This window comes from Bacillus rossius, chromosome 3, assembly GCF_032445375.1.
Source record: "Bacillus rossius redtenbacheri isolate Brsri chromosome 3, Brsri_v3, whole genome shotgun sequence".
Classification (NCBI taxonomy): Eukaryota; Metazoa; Arthropoda; class Insecta; order Phasmatodea; family Bacillidae; genus Bacillus; species Bacillus rossius.
The window spans coordinates 20,119,419-20,138,008 of NC_086332.1; the positions used below are offsets into that span (position 1 = coordinate 20,119,419).

The 18,590-nt window shown below is 38.7% G+C and overlaps 1 protein-coding gene across 1 annotated transcript; it reads left to right on the forward strand.

The window, feature by feature from the left end:
• Window positions 1-6,241: 6,241 nt before the first annotated feature.
• LOC134531411 (uncharacterized) lies at window positions 6,242-18,140 on the forward strand. The gene is made up of 4 exons (XM_063367112.1): window positions 6,242-6,389; window positions 8,317-8,611; window positions 12,264-12,352; window positions 15,777-18,140. The coding sequence occupies exons 2-4, from the start codon at window positions 8,324-8,326 to the stop codon at window positions 17,743-17,745; spliced, it is 2,346 nt and encodes a 781-aa protein (XP_063223182.1). The 5' UTR covers window positions 6,242-6,389; window positions 8,317-8,323; the 3' UTR covers window positions 17,746-18,140.
• Window positions 18,141-18,590: the final 450 nt, after the last annotated feature.

Sequence of the window (18,590 nt, forward strand, 5' to 3'; positions counted from 1 at the left end):
CCTCTCCCACACACAGACCAGCGACCAGCGCTCCTGGTGGCAGGCACTTGTCAGCGTCACTCCCGCCCGTACCACGGCACTTTCGGAAACACCTATAAATGAAAACTACGTTCTCTAAATCCGCACTTGCGTAGTTTCATTAAAGATTATCTTTCAATTTTTAATTTTCTGACACGACGTACCTTTGATTTAATAAAATTTCTCTAAACGTAACGCTATTGCAGTTTTGCACTGTTTGCCATGGGAAAGATTTTCGTAAATGCATAATAAGAAATAAAAAAAAATATGAAAACAAGAAACCCACAGAAAAAAAAGTTTAAATCAGCTGATGTCAAACATATGAACCCAATGATGAACCTAAACAGGGATTATGGAACACACAACGAAGACAACCCCAAAGACTGTTTTTTTTTTGCATGTCTTGGCCTGATGACGGGAACATATGCCAGTTCCCGAAACGTCGGAACTGATTTGTCATAGGAAACCTGCTGTGTTCGTCGGTGTTTTGGTCGTTGTGTTGTCCATAAGATCTGTTGATCTTCATCATTGGTGTTCGTATATTTTCGGTATTGTCCAAGCTTTTGCTGTCGCTCTTCATTAAATGTCATTGTTGAAACTGTCTCTTCATTGTAAGCCCACTGTGTTCGTCCGTTCTGATATTATTCATGACTAAATTCCTTCCACGGAATTCTTGTGCTGTCTGATATTTAAGTTTTTGTGTATTCGTCTGTGCTATCGTCGTTGTGTTGTCCATCATACCTGTTTAGGTTCATGGATGGGTTTATCTGTTTGACATCAGCTGAATTAGACTTTTTTTTTTCTCTGGGTCTGTGTTTTCATTTTTATTTCTTATTTCGCATTTATGAATTTTTCCATGAAAAACAGCGCAAAACTGCAATAACCAATGTCCAAGAAATTGTATTAAAAAAATTCTCCATTGGATGAATTATTTACAGAACGACGTACTTTTATTTCCGGCAATATAACATTTCACTGGAATGAATACCATGCCCCTCTAACGACATCTTTAAACAACTGATAAAAAAAAATCTTATAGATGCAGGACCGCCATCTGTGTTTTTGGCAAACACCATGACAGCTAAAATATGATCCATAAATTTGAGTTAAGAAATAATTATCAGTAATGTGTAGGGAATGTGTTTTTAGATTTATATAAACCTGAAAATTTAGTTTCTAGTAGTGTTAAGAGGCTTCAGAATAGTTTGTATAATGTGCAATTGACGTATTCGCAACCACAAGTCCTCATAACACCCATCGTTCGGTGTCATAAAGTCTAACAAGGGGAACAAACATGGCACCGTGTAGACATTGAGGTACACCACACTCTTCCTGATCTTTAGACATTACGAGCGTTACACGTCACTTCTCGTTAAGCTCAGGCTGTAAAGAAGATTCAATTAAAAAAATCATTTACTTGTAGCCTTCGTACCGGAATGCTTATTTCAACAAAGAAGATGACATTTTTTTTTCTCCTAACATTCGGCCCGTAAATGGTTGGTAACCTAACCTCAACGTGGATCCATGAACAATGTTCCAAACTCCGCTGTGCTTTGTCAGCTGGCGTGTTATTGGCAGCCGGTTGCCTCGAAAAGTGTTACTTGGTGGTACGCTCGGTGCAGAGGGGCGCAAAAAAAATACCTCCCAGCACGCGTGTTTCAAACCAGAGGCGTTGAGCGCGGCGGGCGAGTTAGTTGATTTTAAGACAAAGCCCGCGGATAGCGAGACGCGTCTACAGGATGAAGTATCGAACATTAGGGTGGGGTGGGGGGGTCTGTCGATTGCACGCCTGCTCTCGCGTCTCACGCTACCCTGCGCTAAGCAGGCGGGGTTTCGGTGCTGCAGACACGGCATGCCATAAATTAAGGGAGCAACTCGTGGAGATGGCAGAACGATGAACGCGCGGGTTTCGCTTTGAGCGGCCTTCTCCAGCGCCGTCGGAAGAGACCCCTTGTCGATACTTCTTCTTCGTACGCTTCATAACAAGAATCACAGAACAAGGAGGGAGGTAGATAAGTGCAACTACTACAATAGCAACTGAAGCCATGTTTTGAAAGCCGTGTAACGCATTTTTTTTTTCGGGTAAGCCCATAACTACTGACAAAAAAAAACTCGCACGGGAGGTTCATATCCAAAGTGTCAGGTTTACAATGTTAAATTAACTACTTGACGACTAATCAATAGATTTAAAATGTGCAAGAAACATTTAATGCTGTTTATATAATAAAATATATAAAAGAAAACATTTTCTATATGCAAAATTTCTGGTTTGCCACACCACAAAATATGTGGCTACCAAAATAAAGTGCAATAATTTTCACTAGTTTGTTTGACTGAAAATAGCTAATAACATTACTTCTCAGAATCAATGTAGCTATGTTAGTAATATATTATGAAATCTAATATCTAGCTAGTGGGCCCAAAACTACTTTAAAAACTAGTTCTCAGTCTTGGCAATTAATTTCTCCCCCATGGCAAAAACTGCCTGGAAATGGGTCAAGGCGAACCGTTTTAGTCCATGGCTTGGGTGTATAATGATAATGGTTAAAACACTCTGGTTGGCCAGTCAAGCCGTAGTTGTGTAGAGCCTAATGAAAAAAGTTTGTTTAAGGGAAAGAGAGAAGAACCAAAAGTCGCCATATTGTTTTCAACTGTTTTTATGCCAGAACAATTTTTTTTATAGTTTAATATTGAATATGTGCCTTTGCTAAAGCAGACACCTATATAATGCAATTAGAGATTATTAAAGACTGTACCTTAGTGTATACAGTATATTCACGGGATTATTACCTACTGCTTTAGTCAATCTTAAAAATGAGTTAAATACTAAAAGTTAATGACTTCACAGGACAAAGTATTTGAATCAGCTAGTCGATTCTAACTTCAGGCATTAAATTATATACCATATTTTGACGAAGCCAAATTTTGGTAACTTGAAAGATAGAATAAGGCAATAGCCTAAAAACTGTTGAAACAAAGACGGAGTCTTATATATTATAACAATTCTTTTACTTAGTATATTATTATAAGAAAATCTTTAGGAAGAAAATTAAAGAAAAGTCATTATATAGTGAGAACTGTTAAACAAACGTGATATGTAACAAAAAATTAGCCAGGAATTAGCTTTAAACTGCATGTTCACCAAAAAAGTTTTGTTTCCAAGATTGAAAAAGGTTGGTGGGGGGGAGTGGTTCTCATATTTACGTCAGTTATTAAAATCACAAAGTAAGCACACACCCGCTCCCTAACGTTTTACTTTTATGAGGTCAACGCATTTTTTTACGAAATAACCTAGAGGCCAATATGTGTTAGATCTATTAACAGGGAAATGTTTTTACATTAAATAACAGATAAAGTAAAATGGTTTTTATTGGATGCGTGCTTATATACGCACGTTAGTAGTTATAATTACTTGGCGTAATAAAATAATAATTTTGGATGCAAATAAATTAATAGAAATAAAATAATACAATTGCTGGAGTGATGTTTTAAATACGGTTGGTAAAATATAAATTCAAGCAAATATATTTTTTTTAAATTTTATATTAATATAAAAACTGTTTAGAATTAATTATTTAATTTAGTAAAATATTTGAGACAATTCTTAATTAGTTATGAAATAAAAATACTCAATAATTTGTTCCAAAAAATAATATTAATTATTTATCAAAATATAATGTCATCATTTTTAATGCAAATAAATACTGGAACTTAACCTCACAAACACTCCCATTAAAATGACCAGGAGACTACTAAACCTTCTACAGACACTCCATGTCTGGGACAATGGAATCTTACAAGCAACCTTACATCGTTACACAAACGGGAACTTAACATCACTTATATAAATACACTTGAAAATACAGTTTAAAAAGTTTATAAACGCTGTTTACAACACTAATATTCACACAAAAAAATTTTTTACTGCTATGGACCAGTATTTAATATCAATCACAAAATTATGTGATTTTAAAAGCACATAAATATTTTTTATTTCTATATATTCATTTTATTTGTATGTAGCCTTTTTTCATCATATGAAAATTAAGTTGCATGGTGCGTGCCATCGTAAAAATTTGCTCTCTTATTTTTCCATAACGCGTCTAAAGATGTTTATCTTCAAAAGAGCCGTGCTTTAATTTTTGTAACTTTAGTGTCATGGAGTCATTACGGCTAATTTACGATTGATTACTTTAGTATTAACTGTAAGAAGTCATCTTTTCTTTTTAAAATACGACTTTGTGCTTACGCGTAAAATGGTATGGCCTACTACAAATTTTAAATCAATTCAGTGTTAATACGGGACACATCTTATGCCAGTTATCGGACGGGTAGGACAAAAGCAGATATATTTAATGTGCCTATTTTTGGTCTTTTTGGTAAATTTGTTTTTTACTCTCTCTTGTATTAAAATTATAAAATCAATCGATTACTACAGTTACTAAGCATACTTATTTCTTATGAGCTGCAAAAATATCGTACTGCATTTATTAAAATGTATGCTAATTCATTTTTCAGACTTAACATTTTATAAAACGTGCTATGTTTGAAATTGATTGCCAGTAAAGTTGTTATTTTTTTTTAATCCTGCTATATCCTACTCTCATCTGTGTCTGAGACGAAATAAACTAAGAAACTGACATCGCGTCAGGCACCCAAGCATTTTTGGATTTTTTTTTTGCCACTGCAAACTGAAATGTAGCTTAGGCTGTAACATAAAACATGAAATACTTAGTTCTTCTTTTCCCAGGAGACTAGGTTATCGCACGTCTAAATGTTTGTAAATAAAATGAAAAGTTGGTTGTGCTAGGGTAGGTACTTTTAAAATACTAAAATATCGTGAAAATATTTTATTTCTTGCAAAATGGCGTATATTATTTCGACCAAGACCTTAGGTTTTCCCATGTGAGACTAACTCTTAAGAATTGTTTCTTGTTTGCTTAAATCAATGAAATATTTACGAATCGGGTTAAACGTTTTAAAATATTTCACGGCAAATGTTCAGGAAGTAATCCTATTCGTACAAATAAAATTTGATTATTGGCAGTTTTATATTAACTTAATGTAATCAAAATAATATGCATCTTAAAGGCAAGGGGTGGCCACGTCTACATTATTACATGGTAAAAGCGTGAATCTTTTTTTCTCATTGTTTGTACGTTATTGGTTGGACACTCAAAACATTGGCTGAAATGTAGTTTTTGCATTGTTTATAAAGTTATAAATTACATACTGTATTTTATGGAAGTGCCTAACGAATGAGACTATTCTTACTGCCATCAAACTATGTAAATCACCATTTCAGCAATTTTTTGGGCGTTAAAATATGGCGACGGTGAGAAAAACTTTGCGACGTCAACTAGGTCATAACGTGCCGTTTCATGACAATTTTTAACTGTGTGCTTTAACAATATATAAAATATTAACTCTATGTGGTAGACCACGGAGTGGCCATGACTTTATGATTACATGGTAAATGTGTGAAGCCGTTTTTTCCTCCAACTAATTGTTGGCCATGTTGGTAAGACGCCCAAAACATTGACTGAAGTTTAATATTTTATTTGTGGAGACAGCTTTAAATGAGGTTTTTTGATGCATGAGACTGTTTCTCTTGGCGTAGATTCTAATTCACACAACAGACGTTATCAAGCACAATTTCCACGATGTTTTGGGCGGGAAAACATGGTGATGTGACTTAACTACGTCACAGCCTGCCGTCTCCTGGCCATTTTGCTTAATTAAACTTTATTTATTCTATGCTCCTGACTTTTCCTAAATCCATGCCTTAGACTGTCTAATTTCCATGGAGGTATGAAGTAAAGAATTAAGTGTGTAAAATCTATGCCATGCTGATACTGTCCTATACCGCATAGCAAAACAAATTTTGATTTGAATGCTAATTTCTTGCAGATATGCTGGAATTATGTTTGTTTAGTAATATTAACAACAATATGGAATCTTGACGGTTCTTCCTAGCTATAGATTTATTTTCAAGCTATTCAAATTAATAGCATATAAGCCTTTATACGCTCCGATTTTTTTTTACTATCCCATTGCTAACCAGTTGACTTCAACTTCAGAATAGACATTAATGAATTAATACCGCCATGAATTAAATCAAGCTCTAGCGCATTCTATAGCATATTTTATTAAGTATTTTTGTCACAAATTAAAACTTAGAGTTAATGCATGCTTTGAATTGCAAACATTTTCTATGTTTTGTGTAAATAAATTCTTTGTGTTAAGAGTAAACAACAACAATAGTACATCTTTGGTTAGGCGTTTAAAAATATTTTTATTACTGTGTAAAAATCGTACCCTCTTAAATTAATTGTGCTAAATAACATACATTTTTAAGCTAAACTGTAAAGGTATGTACACAAGTAATTTAGTTACTTTTATGTATATTAAATTCAATATTAATATTATTAATGTTTGTTGATAAAGAAAAAACATAGAAAAAACTAAAACATTAGTATAGTGTTTTGCTCATTTTATGCAAATATAGTCATCAGTAGAAAGTTAAGAAGTACGTTGTTGAAAAATTAAAACTAAATAATTACACAACATAACTCGTTATTTTTTAATGAAATAGTTAAAATTAATAAACTGGCATTAGAATCGAATACGGCCTTTGAGAAAGAACTTCACTCTTACACGTAATACATTGTTCCAATATAGTTAATTTTAAAAATTATTTAAAGTTCGCATGGAACGTCAAACATGAACGCCACTACCAATTTGCAAATGCGTTTTAAACCTGCTTGCATTATCAAAAGTTTTAAAGAGCACATTTGTTTCTTGTTTACCAACGCTTTTACATTAATATTGTATGGAAGACGAAAATACCATAAAACTACCCGGTTGTACACACATTTAATGCAATCTCGTTCCTCAATGTTACTTTTGGTTCTTGAGAGTTTGAACTCATTACATACGAGCATCTTTCTTGAACAAGTATCTGTACACATTCTTGTGTACCTTGTCTTATAAAGAACCTTAGTCGCATAAACGGCCGTCATGAATGTTAGCGACTATTCATTGCATAATATCTATCAAATATAGGGACAGTTTAATTTTTTGTCTATTTTACTTGTACAATTAAAGTGAAAATAAAAATTATTTATTAAAGGAATTCAATAATGTATAATAGCGTTTAAAAATGTGAGAGAGTCTTTCAGTACTGGCCAGAGATGTGTAACATCTAACCTCGGTAACGAACTAATTAATGTGTTCTCGTATTGCAAATAAAACCTATACGTAATAAGAAACTCTGACATAAAATTTAAAAAAAAACATTCTAAATAATAATAATAATAATAATAATGCCAAGCGTAATAAATACACAAAATGCGTTTTCAACTACATTTATTAACGTGAATCGCAAGTAGTTTCCGCACCCGCCACTAGAATTCGCTGCCGGAACAGGCACGTCAACTATTGAATCATTCAGATTGCAGAGCAAAAGGTTAAACTATATAACGAAACTGGCTCCGATAAAAGCGAAAAAGACTTGAAAAAATACTAAACGCCGGCTTAGGACCTGATTTTATAAAATAAATTTTATTAAAACACTGCCCATCTTGTTGTAATTCTTTAAACAGTTAATGGGTACTTAAAAGTTTATTTTTAGCTTTATGAACTTTGTTTTGCGTTATCCGCCACAGATGGCAGCACCGTGGTCACACATTTCCGTTCCATGTGACTTCCGTTCCATTCGCGAAACTACTCCAACCAAATGCCGTATGACGAGAGCTAAGATCTTAAACATGAAAGAAGTTTTAACATTTGTTTACAAATGCTTTATTGTGCTAATTATTTCTAGTTCATCTTTAAAATAATTATCTATAAAATAGCTTTTAGTTGCAAAAATTTACTTTTCACCATTTATAATTAGGACATAAACTAGTGCCGTGTGTGATTGTACACCACGTTCCTTGGATGCTAGCTATATTTGGAAATAAGGTTCACATAGGCTATAGTATTCTACGATAAATGCAGCTGTTGCACCATTTCGATAAAAATAAAAAATACCTCCGAAATTATTCTAAAAAAAAATTGATCCCTACTTATAACTCAATTTATACATCCATTCTTGTTAGCCGTCATCCTCAAGGCTGGGGAATCGTGTTCGTGTGTCCAGTTTCATTTCTGTGCGTCTGAACTTTAGGTTATCTTCCGCATCCCTGGGAGAAACCAGGAGGTGTTTTTTACAACAGAGTAGTTTACTGTTCCCAACTTGCACTGTGTGTTGTTCCTCCGGACGACGGTGACCCGAGCTGTTCTGCCTCTGAACAGCAGCGCCATGGAGAGCGAGGTGTGCGACTGCAGCAGCAGCAGCGACGACGACGGCTGGACGAGCGGTGACCAGGCGTGCGGCGACGACGAGAGCGACGCCAGGGGCGGCGGCGGCGGCGGCGGCGCCGGAGACGACGACGACGACGACGACCGGTGCATCCTGGAGCCGTACGTGGACCGCTTCCAGTTCTCGGAGGCGGAGCTGGCGGCGGTGTTCCCCGAGCAGGGCGCGGCTGCGGCCGCCAGGAGCGACTTAGCCGTGCGGGAGTGCACGGTCCAGTGCAGCGGTCCCAAGGTGCGTGTCCATGCCTTTTATAGACACGATCTCGTGAAACAACCCTGCAGCACTTCTGCCGGACGAGTGTTTTTTTTTTTTTTTTTGGACGTGACAACGTTTAATAAATCGATGAACGCCGGCTGCACGCACGAAAAAAAAATGTCCCGTTACGCGCATTGTCCCGTTACGCTCATTGTACGCTTGCGCCGCATCTATCTCTCTTCCACTCGATTGGAACAACCATCGATTAGACTTTTTTCGAGGCACATTAAAACTTGAAACGCTCCCATTAGTTTCCTACTTTTTACTATCATCGTCCCATCCTTAACAGACTAACACAGATTGGAAAAAGTTAAATAGCAAACATGTATAAAAGTTATAGTTAAAATAATCTCTTCTTTGAAGTAATAAACATATTTGAATTAATGAGTGCAAATAAAAGTAAATTTATCAATTAAATTGTAGATTTAATTTCACTCCTTCTTTGTATCCATACAAAATAGTGATAATTCAATAAAAATGATTCAATTTTATTCATAAAAGTATGCAATCATTTCATCAATGTTTTGTTATGACGTTGTCACGTTAAGCTATCGTCCGTAAACCGACTTTAGAGACAACCAATTTTTTAACTAAACGCAATCACATTAGGCGACCCTCTATAGTACATCTTTTGAACGAGTGCACTTTCATCTATGTACACATCCTCGTGAGGCGATCCTATTGTATTTCTGCCCAACGATTGCACTTTTATTTACTTTTTCGTATAAGGTGACCTTATAGTAAATCCGAACTAACGATTCCACTTTCCTGGCAGGTAAATTTATCGACTTGTTTATTTTCACAGCTGGATAATCTTCTGCCTTTTCTGAGGAAAGAAATATTGGGGAACGGTTGGATGAAAACAACAAAAAATGCGTACTTTATTTTAGCTAATGGAATAATTTGTGTGAGCTGAATCGAGTTGGCGCTGTGTACTTGTTTTGTATGTGACTTGTTTTGCAGATGACCAAGGATTTTGGAAATCCCAATTTTTAATTTTTTCCACTGTATCTTGTTTAATTAAGTATTGAGTAATTCTGGGATATTATCAGACTATGAATAATTAATTATTTAAAGCTGTTGTCAGAGACATATACTTTGAATGTTTAAACATTTACATAAAAAAAACTATGCAGACAAGTTAAAATGATATTTCCCTAACAGGGTTTTAATGGCAGGATATTTTATTATTTAAAAATGACATCCAGAAACATATTAAACACTAACATGTATCCATCTATACATATGACTAAGATAGAAATAAATCAACAGTCTAAAAACTTATGTGGAGTCCTTGACTCTACTACTGCATGTCTTTCACGTTTCCTAAACCATTAAATTTCTTACTGAAATATCCACTTGATGTTTGCACGATAATAGCTTCAATGCACAAACTTCAGTCGGAGGTAAATATGTGTTCGTTTGAGACCTGTAGGCCAAAATATGAACCATACTCTCGCTGTTTATATTGTTGGCTATCCCCATGTGGGGTTTTTTAAAATTGATTATTGAGAACTGTGAGTTAATGTATTATGCATATTGTGTACCTTGTTTTAGCTTCACATGCATGAAAAAGACAAGTTCAGATGTTCTTTCAAGTAGTTTCAATTTTAGTTGAAATAAAAGATTTCAATCTTTTCCTGACGAGAAGAATAATTTTTAGTTCATTTCGCACTTGAATACTACAATTTGAAAAATTGTGACTTCGACAAGTTATGCAACATTATACTGATCATAGAGGGTTACCTTTGTTGATACCGTGTAAGTAACTTTCATTTAGGATTTGGAATAGTTTTAAAGGCACTGCATAGTTAGTAAAACTTATACGTTAATAAAAATAATTAAAAGAATTTTATGTCAAACCTCTGTAGCTGGATCGATAACGACGTGAGAATTCGTTTGAAAAGCAAGTTTTCAACCTTGTTTTCTGGCTCTGACTGAAAAGCGACGATAGCTAGAAATATTACATTCATGCCCGGTGTATGAAATAGTGAAAATCTAAACAAAAAAACTAATTTCTCTTGCAGCTGAAATAGTTTTGAAGTTAATGGGGAAAGAAATTAAAAATAAATAATTCTTTGAATCGTCAAATCTTTGTCACATTACTTATAAAATTATGTCTTAATTAGGACTTAATGCACCGATTGGGAGATTTTCTGAGCATGTAGAGATTGGGCACTGATAATTTTAAAATAGTTCAAATTATACTTAAAACAAAATACATAACTCCAGCGATTTCACATATGGAAATGTATGTTGCAGTCAATCATTCTCAACTCCATGCTTTCCATTAAATTATGTACAGTGCTGTAACGAAGTCACAATTAGAATCAAAACCGGAAACAAAATTTTAATAACTTATCCTACATGTCAATTTTCTGTATCCGGCTCTCCCAATTAGGGCTCGGCTTCATCCACCGAGTTCAAGTTTTTTTTTTAAATTTAAAATTTCTGATTTTTACAAAAAAAAAATATTGAAAAATAGATTAAAGAAGCATTTTTGTAACCGTCCTCCTTCTGCGGGAAAAAAAATGTGAACAAGTCTTTCAGTACTCACCAGTGATGTATAAACATCTTACCTCGGTAATGAGCAGAGACCTGCAAAGTTCGCGGATTAATTTCGTGATATGCTACAATTCAAATAATTATATCTCAGCGCTGCTTCTACCACTGGTTCACTGTTAATCTGGATTAATGAGGGCCATTTAGAGACCCTCGCTCAAAGAAGTGTCGAATCACAGACACTCAGTCGAGACGACTCACGAGTCAGCAGCCAATGAACAGGCGGCATTTGCTCGAGTGTGTAGAGTTTAGTAGAGTCTATCCTGGAGGTCATTTAACCCGCGAATTTCGCAGGTCTCTAGTAATGAGCAAACCCGTGTGTTCTCATGGTGTTCAGGTAATACGAAACTCGGACAAAGTATAATTATTTAAAAATAACTTTGAGCGTGACAAATATACTGATCGATAAAATATTCGCTTTTCGAGTATATACCAAAAATTCTAGACGCGAACCACTCATTTATTTTTTGCGTGCGCCGCTGTAAGTCGCTGGCTGAATCGTAAACGTTGCTCGCCACCGCCACCCGCAGATAGCAGCACGAAACAAACGAAATTTTTAAACTAATAGAAACGGCCCTATAAAAACTAAAAAGACTTGCAAAAATCTTAAACCCCGACCAGAATTTTTATTAAAATACTGTCCATCTGATTAAAATTCATTAAACAGTTAATTAATGCTTTAAGTTTTCGCTCACATTAGATTATATACTCCAATGGCATTACTAAATAATTAACCTGAAACATTTTAAAACACGTTTTAACACTTAGTAAATGTTTCTATTTTTGTTTTGTTTAAATGATTTAAATCAGTCTACAAATAATTACTTAATACAAAAAACCTTAACCTTTTTGAGCTGATTTAACATTATTTTATAATATTATTAAACAACACTGTTATAAAAATGTTAAAAAAATTTCCTGTGAAGAGATTCGAACCACGGCCCTTGAGGTTAACAAGCGCGTGCTATGCTATGCTACCGAGCGTGAGACCGGCCCAAAAACCATAGTATCCTGGGAGGAATAACGCGTGTGATTGTCCCGAGCGTGCTGGTGTTCCTGTTCCCAGACGTCCACGGCCGTGAGGGGTAGCTTCGGCGTGGTGCAGGTCGACACTGCTGTCCAGGAGGCGGCGTGCATCGAGGTCCGCGTCACCAGGTAACCCCGACCGCGCGCCAATGTCCGCCTGGCGAACTGCCCCCTGGCGAAATGAGCAGCTAAAAAGCTCGTAACCGGAGTCGGGTGTTTATCCGCCGTCGGAAAGGGCTCACTTGTAACTTGTTCACGACTACGAGCGTTCTTCGAACGATCCCTGCGATCGGGAAGGTTGATTTAAACTTTCTTTTTAACGTGACAACGTCTAATAAATCGATGAACGCCGGCTGCATGCACGAAAAAGTTTCCCGTTACGCAAATTGTCCCGTTACGCTGTGTCCCGTTACGATCATTGTACGCTTTCGCCGCATCTATCTCTCTTCCACTCCATTGGAACAACCATCGATTTCACTATTTCGAGGCACATTAAACTTGGAACACTCCCATTCGTTTCCTACTTTTCCTATCATCGTCCTATCCTTGACAGAATAACACAGATTGTAAGAAGTTAAATAGCAAACATGTGTAAAGGTTATAGTTAAAATAATCTGTTTGTTAGAGTAATAAACATATTTGAATTAATGAGTGCAAATAAAAGTAAATTTATCAATTAAATTGTAGATTTCATTTCACTCCTTCTTTGTATCCTTACAAAATAGTGATAATTCAATAAAAATGATTCAATTTTATTCATAAAAGTATGCAATCATTTCATCAATATTTTGTTATGACGTCACGTTAAACTATCGTCCGTAAACTGACTTTACAGACAATCAATTTTTTTTAAATACGCCTTTGCTGCTTATTTGCTATTTATTTCATTGAGATACATCCAGACCGGGAAAAAAAGTTGACTTCACAAAACACACAGAAAACAAACAAAAATCAGCCAATGTCAAAAGTAAAATTCATTAAAACACAGATGATTCGGTGCAAGGAATCAGACATAAAAATATCACACCACAGACGAACATATTTGGCTGAAAATGACGACACAGTTGCAACATGAACAGTAAGTACAGATACCCAAAAACTATCCTCAACAACACAGTGATAGACGAACCTAAATATGATAACTAACATTTAACATGGACAACACATCGACAACACATATAGATGTACATGTGAAAACCAGCAATTAGACCAACAGATATTCTGGACAGAACGTCGAAGTCGACACTGAAGAACACATTAAGCTTCCTAAGACGACGTTGCGGGAACTGACATCTACTCCCGTCATCAGGTACGAAGAGAATAATTCCAGACCTCGTCTTCATATCGTTGACTACTGGAACCATGCCTGCTTCCAATCGGTGACCAAGTCACACAAAATCATTACTTACACCCAAGATATGTATTACGCTAAGTAATATCTGTTGAAAATATTTTGTGGCAGAACAGCAAATGCTTAGAGAGGTATCGAGTATATACTTTCAGAAATTACCACCAAAAAAAGTAATGAAAAAAAAAATTAAAATTATTTTATATGGCAATTGAGACTGAGCCTTAAGAGTAAGTATAAGTTACAGTTTCTTTTAAAAATAATTGTTGTGTACTTCTCCGCGATAAATTACAATTTCTCCAATAAAAGATATGTTAGGATATATTCTTAAACATGCAATATAATATTTTAACCTATAAGAATTTCATGGCAATTTTACCATATGTAAATATAGTACATTTCCTATACATTTGACTTTGTCCTAAATAAATTGATGAGAAAAACTATATGTTAATGGTAAATTCCCCATACAATCTTAAACGTTAACTTCAATTTTATTTGTAGGAACATTGCAAAAAATAATTTTCTAGAGTGTAGATACTCATTATCGTATTAAGTTACTCATGCTATCCTTATTTTTTTCTGTTTCAAACCATTTTTTAATAAACCTGAGGGTGAAAACAGCAATCTACATGCCTCCACACCACAGCAATCCAGGAACAACTTCGGATTTTCTCTTGAGGTGTCGAGGTCGCTTCCTTTGCAAGGACCATTCCATGTTTAACTTAAATGCGCTTATTAGTCTATTCGAAATTCATCCTAGGGATATCCTAATTGAATGTTAAAATGGGTATTTTGATACAGAATTATTCAAACTGTGTCACGCGGGTCCTTCAGTGGAAAGCTCTGATAAAAGACAATCTACGCCTCCACCAAGGCAAATCATAAACCAGGAAACATGCACAATTCGCACATCATGATCGGCCTCATGACGTTCTTTAATTTACATTACATTTACAGGTGAAATGTGGCAAGAATTCCAAGGGCCTTTGTTAGCCCAAGGCTCGAGGAAGGGTGTCCCATACATAATTCTACACAACCCATCGTTAGAAGTCGCAATGTTGAAATTTTTTTGGACTCTGATGGCCTGAGTGTCAATAATCCAACATGTCGTCTACTGGTTGTAATCATCATATTCTTTTCCTTGGGATACGACCTTTACCACGTCGGTAGACACACTCGTACACTGCTCTGTATCATAGCTATGTATGCGGTTTACACGTTTAATAGTTTATTCCTCGTTAAACATATTCAGTTTTGGGATCTTCTGCGACTAATACTTGCTCTGGGGTTCACCACTTACACGCCTTCTGGCAGTGGTAACTCAGTTAGTTTCCTTAAGGTTTTTTCCACACCAAATCGATAGAGGTTACACTTCGCGATGAGGTAAAACCCAGAATTTTTGCAACTAGGAAGCTTGGTGTACATTGCCTCATCCTGCGGACATCATCTCATTGGAGTACGTCTGCAGACTTTCACGGCCATTGCCTGACAAACTGTCTTGGTTTTAGATGTCGAGCCACATCGAAGTGGACGATTTTACTGACGTTTTGCTCTGCATAGTAGCCGCCATCTTCATGACTGAGAATATTTTCTCAACCTTGAATATGTCAGCTACTGTACCGAGTGAAACATCAGCAGATTCTACCACTTCCGCATGACTCAAACTCAAAAGCCAAGATAAATTATTCACCTCATTGGTTCTATCTTCATTCTTCGATGTCGACAAGATGTTAAAAGTTCTACCTAGCTGTGCGCATGAGAATTAAAGGCAAATTAAGCTGAAGGTGATTATGGCTCACCTATAACAGGTCTACACGCTATAACCAGAACTTTCATGCAATCTTTGCGCAGTTAAACGAGCCTTTAAGGTACTTAAAAAGTATTATATAATTTATTAGCAGAATATTAAAAATAAATAGTTTCCTGCACCACCATATTCTACTTGCAATAATGTGTAATAAATTATCACACTTAAATAACACTGGAAAAAACACCAGTTTTAGCCTTTATGCTATAAATTATTAAACGACATAATCAAATCGTGAAAGATACTACTATAGGAAGGTGCAATGAGATTTAAATGTCATTCATAAATAATACATATACATTTCGCGTTAATTACAGGAGTATAGCTCACCAATTGGTGGCCGAGCCGGGTGACCAACTCATACACTTATTCTAGTAAATCTGCCGTTTGTGCAGGTACCCGTGTCCACCAAGAGGGCGCAACCTCGCTGCCAGCGTGCCCGCCAGCTTAGCGGAGACCCAGAGGCCACCCGCGCGAGAGGGAAAGCCCAGGCTGGAGACGTACCTGCCCCCGGGGACCAAGACAGCGTCCGTGTGCCAGCCTCCGAGGGTCCGGCCGCCGCCTATGGACTTGCCCCCTAAAGTCCGACCACCGCCGATAGACTTGCCCCCGGGAGTCCGACCGATGTCTATGGACTTGCCTCCAGGGGTCAGAACGCGGCCTGTGGACCTAACTCAGGGGGTCCGAATGCCGACTGTGAAACTGGCCGTGGGCATTCGACAGTCACCGATAGACTTTCCCCCGGTGGTCCGACCGCCATCAATGGACTTGCCCCCAGAAGTCCAGCCACCGTCGATGGACCTACCCCCAGGGATACGAACGCCGCCCGCGGATCTGCCGTCGGGTGTCTGCCTATCACCGATGGACATTTCCCAAGGGATCCGAAAGGTCGTTACGGTCAGGCCCATGGTCAGGCCGCCACCGATAGGCTTGCCCCTAGAGGTCCGGTTATCACCGAAGGACTTGCTAACGGGAATACAGCCGCCTCCAATGGACTTGCCGACAGTGGTCCAGCCAACTTCAATGGACTTTCCGGCGGAGGCCCAACCACCTCCGATGGAATTGCCGATGGTGGTCCAGTCGCCTCCAATGGACTTGCCGACGGGGTTCCAGCCACCTCCAATGGACTTGCCGACGGGGGTCCAGCCGCCTCCGACGGACCTGAAGACGGGGGTCCAGGAGCCACCGATGGACTTGCCGATGGGGGTCCAGCTGCCGCCGATGGACTTGCCGACCGGGGTCCAGCCGCCTCCGATGGACCTACCAACAGGGGACCAGGAGCCGCCGATGGACTGCCCTAATTGTGTCTGGCGACAATCGATGGACTGGCCCCAATGTGACTGGCTGCCACCGAAGGACTTGCCCTCGGAGGTCCAGCCGCCGCCTGTGGATCTGCCTCCAGGGGTCCAGCCACCGTCCACGGGGGACCGAATGCCACTGGTAGACCCACCTCAGGGGATCCAAACGCCACCTGTGGACCTACCTCAGGGGGCGCAAACGCCACCTGTGGACCTACCTGAGGGGGTCCAAACGCCACCTGTGGACGTACCTCAGGGGGTGCAAACGCCACCTGTGGACCTACCTCAGGGGTTCCAAATGCCACCTGTAGACCTACCTGAGGGGGTCCAAACGCCACCTGTGGACCTACCTGAGGGGGTCCAAACGCCACCTGTGGACGTACCTCAGGGGGTGCAAACGCCACCTGTGGACCTACCTCAGGGGTTCCAAACGCCACCTGTAGACCTATCTGAGGGGATGCAAACACCACCTATAGACCTAGCTCAGGGGTTCCAAACACCACCTGTAGACCTATCTCAGGGGATGCAAACGCCACCTGTAGACCTATCTCAGGGGTTCCAAACGCCGCCTGTGGTCCTGTGCTCGTTGGACCAGCCGCCGCAGGTGGACGTGTCCACGGAGGTACAAGGCCCCGATCATGCACTCGCCCCTGATGACGACTGCTCTCTGCTGTGCTGGGACCAGAAGGGCCTGGCACGCCGTCAGGAGCTGGCGAGGTGCGAGGGCGAGGAGTCTGCCTACTCCGTCGTGCCATGGTCGGAAATCTTCGATGCCGCCACGCACGGCCCTTCCATCGAGCGGCTCGAGGACTGGGAACGGAGCACGGACTTCGTATTCGGCCCGCGGGTGTCCGACGAGGTGCACTTCGACGTCGACCGCGATGCCAGCGCCATGTCCCTGCGTCAGCCCGAGCGGGCGGCAGTCTCGCCTCCGCAAGGAGACGTCCCTGGAATGCACGGCGACTCCTCCCCCTTGCCGGCGGGCCAGTACGACGCGGTGCAGCGAGAGCGCTTCCGTGAGTGGTGCCGCAATCTGAACAACACGTCCTACATCTCCGACTTCTAGACGCGAGACGAGAGTTTCCACCCGAAAGACATCCCATGGTTCAGAATTCTCACCGGATGTCCACGTGATGCCCCTACCAGTTCTCGAGAAAAGTAGCTATCGCTACATCACCGCAGTGCTTTGTACTATTCATGGAGTAAATTTTAAGTTATGTTCCTTTCATTCATTGTTTGTCCAATCACGTACGAAACTGAATAAAAATTCACTAAAAAGTGTTTAACAGGAGCATAGGCATCTTACTAAGAGATAGTTTGGAACTTGATTCTCAATCTCATGTTTGTGAACCTTTAATTTGATTACGTAAAGGTCTTAATCTCAGGTGAACATTAAACTTAAATATGTGTGGATATTTAAAGTTGTTGGACGTCATCAGATAAAAATGTTTTGAAACTACATGTACGTACTTTGATTTTTTCCTCTTATTTGCCAAAGAATGTAGAGTTACAAACATAAAATTTTATACTTTGAATTTTTTTGTTGTTCTAAATAATATATTTTAAATTGAATGGTAACAGTTACTATTTTGGGAAATGTATGACCTCGCTGAGAGAAACCGTTTTGTATTCAGGACTTTTTTTTCTGACAACACCAGTGTGAGGATTAGGTTGGGGGAAAGTCGCAATTTTATTGGGTGGGATTCTGTGTATTCGCACTTATCAATTAGGCCTTATTTCGGTGATTCGTAAGGTGTAGCTCTCTAACATTATTCGGGCACCCGCTTCTTTCATGACTTGGTTTAGGATGCTTTGGTAAAGTAATTTCCACTGATGCACCGAGTATATTGATGAACCATCGATGATCATCCCCGAAGACAATGGAAAATAAATTGGTGATGACTAAGCGAG